We start from the raw sequence: 7,001 nt of genomic DNA on the forward strand, positions 1-7,001 counted from the left end.
TTTGGCCAGAGGGTTGGGACCCAATGGGAAATTATATCAGAAATTATTTTTCTTATTGAAAATTCTTTATTAAATGATTGAAAAGCTAAATTAGCCAGTTGAGCTATGCAGGCACCATTTGGCTTCTTGTTTATTTTCCCTGAGCCTTCCTGTTGGTTTTTGTTTGTTGTGTACACCTGGTTCCTGCTATAACAATTGCTTTGATTGCTCTTTTTGTTATGTTGCTTTGAAGTTCCTTTCCGTTGTTTCCCACTTTTCTTGTCTCAAGCTACTTCCAGGTTTTATACATATCTGGCTTCCACACTCATATTCATAGTCTGGATATTAGCAAAAGCCCTTCGTGTTGTTTGGATTTTGCATATGTCCTTCATGTTGTTGTTTGTCTGATTGCTTTTAGTATTGATGCTATGAAAAGTTACTTCCTGTTGATGTTAAGTTGATGTTGGTTAAGGTGTTCCTGTTGTTTGTTGTCTGGATATTGGTTAAGGTGTTCCGGTTGTTTGTTGTCTGGATGTTGGTTAAGGTGTTCCTGTTGTTTGTTGTCTGGATGTTGGTTAAGACCTTCCTGTTGTTTGTTGTCTGGATGTTGGTTAAGGTGTTCCTGTTGTTTGTTGTCTGGATGTTGGTTAAGACCTTCCTGTTGTTTGTTGTCTGGATGTTGGTTAAGGTGTTCCTGTTGTTTGTTGTCTGGATGTTGGTTAAGGTGTTCCTGTTGTTTGTTGTCTGGATGTTGGTTAAGGTGTTCCTGTTGTTTGTTGTCTGGATGTTGGTTAAGACCTTCCTGTTGTTTGTTGTCTGGATGTTGGTTAAGGTGTTCCTGTTGTTTGTTGTCTGGATGTTGGTTAAGACCTTCCTGTTGTTTGTTGTCTGGATGTTGGTTAAGGTGTTCCTGTTGTTTGTTGTCTGGATGTTGGTTAAGACCTTCCTGTTGTTTGTTGTCTGGATGTTGGTTAAGACCTTCCTGTTGTTTGTTGTCTGGATGTTGGTTAAGACCTTCCTGTTGTTTGTTGTCTGGATGTTGGTTAAGACCTTCCTATTGTTTGTTGTCTGGATGTTGGTTAAGGCCTTTCTGTTGTTTGTTGTCTGAATGTTGGTTAAGGCCCTTCCTATTGTTTGTTGTCTGGATGTTGGTTAAGGCCTCCCTGTTGTTTGTTGTCTGGATGTTGGTTAAGGCGTTCCTGTTGTTTGTTGTCTGGATGTTGGTTAAGGCATTTCTGTTGTTTGTTGTCTGGATGTTGGTTAAGGCGTTCCTGTTGTTTGTTGTCTGGAAGTTGGTTAAGGTGTTCCTGTTGTTTGTTAAGGTGTTCCTGTTGTTTGCTGTCTGAATGTTGTTTGTTGTCTGGATGTTGGTTAAGGTGTTCCTGTTGTTTGCTGTCTGAATGTTGTTTGTTGTCTGGATGTTGGTTAAGGTGTTCCTGTTGTTTGTTGTCTGGATGTTGGTTAAGGTGTTCCTGTTGTTTGTTGTCTGGAAGTTGGTTAAGACCTTCCTATTGTTTGTTGTCTGGATGTTTTTTAAGACTTCCCTGTTGTTTGTTGTCTGGATGTTGTTTAAGGCCTCCCTGTTTGTTACATCAACATTCCCCCTACCTTTTTGTTGCCTCACCAGTATATAGAACAGAGGTTCTTATAACAAAACCAGTAGAAAAAAATTTCTCTTCTATTAACATTACCAACTTGCAGAAAATGTTTAAAAAAAAGAAACTTACCAGTGGATACTGATTTTGGCGTTGTTAAAGCTCAGATCATATACCTGGAAATCTTTTTTGTTAACTGTTGCAATAAATATTGGTTAAACATATCTCATAAACAAAAGAATAAAAAAAAACCCAATGGAGTGGGAGAGAACCAATGTCTTGGTAGCCTTCGGACATCAACCGGATCATGAAGGAAACAAAGATTAATACCCACCAGTAATCAATAGAGTCCCATCGAGGAAGGTAAATACAAAGGACAGAGGATGGAGCATCAACATCTGGATTCTGTTCTGATGACAACTAGCCTAGCTAGCCAAAACCATTGATAAAACCATGGAATCCAGATGATGATGCTCAATCTTCTATGTTATTTGTATATCTCATAGACATATGTTCAAGAAAAAACATCCAAGAAAATACCAACATGGCAGCATAATCAAAATTCAAACACAAATTCCAAATATGAACAAAAGAATGATTAACATGGATATTTCTGAAAAAAGTACAAGGAACTAAGACCAGGTGTTCCGGCAGTGTAAGCGTCTTCTGTTGCATCAACGACACCCGCCATGTAAGCTTTGGTCCATCCAAGTAAGTCATGTTACGTTCTCAACTGAGATCAAGTTATACAACAATCGAACCAACAGGCAAACTAACAAGCATTAAATAAGTCCAGCTTTATGTCGCACAAAGAAAACGAATATTTCTCAATAAGATCGTTGTGGCGATCATAAAACTTCCTCATAATTTCGATCAATCTGCATCTTTTGAACCCTTGTATTACGAGTTTGTCAATCAGTTGACGACATCTTGCACGAAAATCGTGATAATGAGAACAGGCCCTGGAATATCGAATCAACTGTGACATGTAAATACCATAGGTTGGAGATTCAGGGATATTGCTATCCAGAAATGGAAATTTCACAATAGGAAAATTGAATTCATCACGATTTTCATACTGCTTGATAAAAAGCGTCCAAGAAGAAAGAAAAGATCGAGATAAGCAGCTGATGCAGAAGAGTCTGTCTTATCTTTGATTTCCAGTTCTGGTGGATATATACGATGGACGTAGTCAATAAATTTCTTGTTATTTAAAGACAAGGTGTCATCAGTATATCTGAAAGTGAAATTAAACGGCTTGGAAAGGTCTTCGTTACCTGTTTTGAGAAGCTCTTCAATAAATTCAGTCTCATATGAAAACAAAAGCAAGTCAGCCAACAGAGGGGCGCAGTTGGTTCCCATATGTATGCCAATGGTCTGTTTGAAGGTCTTACCACCAAACTTGATGAAGACGTTTTCAACTAGAAATTCCATCATGTTTTATGATTTCGTACTCCATTTATTTCTCCTTTGATTTGTACGTAATTTTATGAGATATGCTTCAGTATAGTTCACAACCATATATTTATAACGGCGTCCACCTTTCTTGGAGCAGAAACTCTCATAACAAGAAAACGAAGGCGTTCCTGCAGTTTAGAATGGGGTATAGTGGTGAACAGAGTGGAAAAACCAAATGTTCTTATAGAAGAAATGATTTTTTAGAAGAGAGTGTTGAAGATTGGTCAAAAGCTGTTTGGAGTTCTTCAAAATTCACATACTATCAATTCCAACTCTTAATCACACAGTATCACAATAAGACTGTAACCCAGATTTAAAAGTACTTAGAATGGTGGTTAGTAGTTGAGACAAAGTTAGACGAGATAGCTATAAAACGTTGTTTATATGGATTCTTGTGAAGGTAACATTCAAAGAAATTTTAGAAAAGACCAAACAAACAACATTACATTACAAAAAATACATATTTATTCATCTATATTACTTATCTATAGTTCTATAGGTTCGTTTTTAAGAAAATTTTCCCCACTATTATTAAGGATTTAATAAAATGATGAAGAATAGATATTTTGAAAATAAAATTTGTATAGGAAAGCATAGTCAGTCTTATGACTTCTGTCAAAGATGTATGTTTTGCAAAAGAATTTAATCACTAAAACAAACAGCCTTTACAATAATCTTCCATCAAATACACACTGTAACCAGTAAAACACTGTAACCATTGGATAAACACTGTAACCATTGGATAAACACTGTAACCATTGGATAAACACTGTAACCATTGGATAAACATTGTAACCATTGGATAAACACTGTAACCATTGGATAAACACTGTAACCATTGGATAAACACTGTAACCATTGGATAAACACTGTAACCAGTAAAACACTGTAACCATTGGATAAACATTGTAACCATTGGATAAACATTGTAACCATTGGATAAACACTGTAACCATTGGATAAACATTGTAACCATTGGATAAATACTGTAACCAGTAAAACACTGTAACCATTGGATAAACACTGTAACCAGTAAAACACTGTAACCATTGGATAAACATTGTAACCATTGGATAAACATTGTAACCATTGGATAAACACTGTAACCATTGGATAAACATTGTAACCATTGGATAAACACTGTAACCATTGGATAAACATTGTAACCATTGGATAAATACTGTAACCATTGGATAAACATTGTAACCATTGGATAAACATTGTAACCATTGGATAAATACTGTAACCAGTAAAACACTGTAACCATTGGATAAATACTGTAACCATTGGATAAACATTGTAACCATTGGATAAACACTGTAACCATTGGATAAACATTGTAACCATTGGATAAATACTGTAACCATTGGATAAACATTGTAACCATTGGATAAATACTGTAACCAGTAAAAAACATTGTAACCATTGGATAAACATTGTAACCATTGGATAAACACTGTAACCATTGGATAAACATTGTAACCATTGGATAAACATTGTAACCATTGGATAAATACTGTAACCAGTAAAACACTGTAACCATTGGATAAACATTGTAACCATTGGATAAACACTGTAACCATTGGATAAACATTGTAACCATTGGATAAACATTGTAACCATTGGATAAACACTGTAACCATTGGATAAACATTGTAACCATTGGATAAACACTGTAACCATTGGATAAACATTGTAACCATTGGATAAACATTGATAAACATAAACACTGTAACCATTGGATAAACATTGTAACCATTGGATAAACACTGTAACCATTGGATAAACATTGTAACCATTGGATAAACACTGTAACCATTGGATAAACATTGTAACCATTGGATAAACACTGTAACCATTGGATAAACATTGTAACCATTGGATAAATACTGTAACCAGTAAAACACTGTAACCATTGGATAAACCGTGTAACCATTGGATAAACATTGTAACCATTGGATAAACATTGTAACCATTGGATAAACATTGTAACCATTGGATAAACACTGTAACCATTGGATAAACATTGTAACCATTGGATAAACATTGTAACCATTGGATAAACACTGTAACCATTGGATAAACACTGTAACCATTGGATAAACATTGTAACCATTGGATAAATACTGTAACCAGTAAAACACTGTAACCATTGGATAAATATTGGATAAACACTGTAACCATTGGATAAACACTGTAACCATTGGATAAACACTGTAACCGTTGGATAAATACTGTAACCAGTAAAAAACACTGTAACCATTGGATAAACATTGTAACCATTGGATAAACACTGTAACCATTGGATAAACATTGTAACCATTGGATAAACATTGTAACCATTGGATAAACACTGTAACCATTGGATAAACATTGTAACCATTGGATAAACACTGTAACCATTGGATAAACACTGTAACCATTGGATAAACTCTGTAACCATTGGATAAACATTGTAACCATTGGATAAACACTGTAACCAGTAAAACACTGTAACCATTGGATAAACATTGTAACCATTGGATAAACACTGTAACCATTGGATAAACACTGTAACCAGTAAAACACTGTAACCATTGGATAAACATTGTAACCATTGGATAAACACTGTAACCATTGGATAAACACTGTAACCATTGGATAAACTCTGTAACCATTGGATAAACACTGTAACCATTGGATAAACACTGTAACCATTGGATAAACACTGTAACCATTGGATAAACATTGTAACCATTGGATAAACACTGTAACCATTGGATAAACATTGTAACCATTGTAACCATTGTAAAATAAACACATTGTAACCATTGGATAAACACTGTAACCATTGGATAATACTGTAACCAAAAACACTGTAACCATTGGATAAACATTGTAACCATTGGATAAACACTGTAACCATTGGATAAACATTGTAACCATAAACACTGGATAAACATTGTAACCATTGGATAAACACTGTAACCATTGGATAAACACTGTAACCATTGGATAAACTCTGTAACCATTGGATAAACATTGTAACCATTGGATAAACACTGTAACCAGTAAAACACTGTAACCATTGGATAAACACTGTAACCATTGGATAAACATTGTAACCATTGGATAAACACTGTAACCATTGGATAAACATTGTAACCATTGGATAAACATTGTAACCATTGGATAAACATTGTAACCATTGGATAAACACTGTAACCATTGGATAAACATTGTAACCATTGGATAAACACTGTAACCAGTAAAAAACACTGTAACCATTGGATAAACACTGTAACCATTGGATAAACACTGTAACCATTGGATAAACATTGTAACCATTGGATAAACACTGTAACCATTGGATAAACACTGTAACCAGTAAAAAACACTGTAACCATTGGATAAACATTGTAACCATTGGATAAACACTGTAACCATTGGATAAACATTGTAACCATTGGATAAACACTGTAACCATTGGTAAAACTGTAACCTGTAAAACCATTGGATAAACACTGTAACCATTGGATAAACATTGTAACCATTGGATAAACACTGTAACCATTGGATAAACATTGTAACCATTGGATAAACACTGTAACCATTGGATAAACACTGTAACCATTGGATAAACACTGTAACCATTGGATAAACACTGTAACCATTGGATAAACACTGTAACCATTGGATAAACCATTGGATAAACATTGTAACCATTGGATAAACACTGTAACCATTGGATAAACATTGTAACCATTGGATAAACATTGTAACCATTGGATAAACACTGTAACCATTGATAAACATTGATAAACACTGTAACCATTGGATAAACACTGTAACCATTGGATAAACACTGTAACCATTGGATAAACACTGTAACCATTGGATAAACACTGTAACCAGTAAAACACTGTAACCATTGGATAAACACTGTAACCATTGGATAAACACTGTAACCGTTGGATAAACACTGTAACC

The 7,001-nt window shown here is 34.8% G+C and overlaps 1 protein-coding gene across 1 annotated transcript; it reads right to left on the reverse strand.

The window, feature by feature from the left end:
* Positions 1-415: 415 nt before the first annotated feature.
* Positions 416-3,011, reverse strand: LOC132553480 (putative cyclin-dependent serine/threonine-protein kinase DDB_G0272797/DDB_G0274007). The gene is made up of 3 exons (XM_060217728.1): positions 2,969-3,011; positions 1,139-1,465; positions 416-1,011 (listed from the first exon to the last, which is right to left on the reverse strand). Exons 1-3 carry the CDS (start codon positions 3,009-3,011, stop codon positions 416-418), a joined length of 966 nt encoding a protein of 321 aa, XP_060073711.1.
* Positions 3,012-7,001: the final 3,990 nt, after the last annotated feature.

This window comes from Ylistrum balloti, unplaced genomic scaffold (assembly GCF_031769215.1).
Source record: "Ylistrum balloti isolate Yb309-2 unplaced genomic scaffold, AGI_CSIRO_Ybal_v1 Utg370330, whole genome shotgun sequence".
Lineage (NCBI taxonomy): Eukaryota > Metazoa > Mollusca > Bivalvia > Pectinida > Pectinidae > Ylistrum > Ylistrum balloti.

What these genes read in the sequence shown, in the direction of transcription:
- LOC132553480 (XM_060217728.1), bottom strand. Translation starts at nt 3,011, where the DNA reads ATGATGGAATTTCTAGTTGAAAACGTCTTCATCAAGTTTGGTG. An exon ending in CGTCTTCATCAAGTTTGGTG is followed by an intron (nt 1,466 to 2,968) that starts GTAAGACCTTCA and finishes ACCAACTTCCAG; the next exon opens with ACAACAAACAACAGGAACAC. An exon ending in AGACAACAAACAACAGGGAG is followed by an intron (nt 1,012 to 1,138) that starts GCCTTAACCAAC and finishes ACCAACATCCAG; the next exon opens with ACAACAAACAACAGGAAGGT.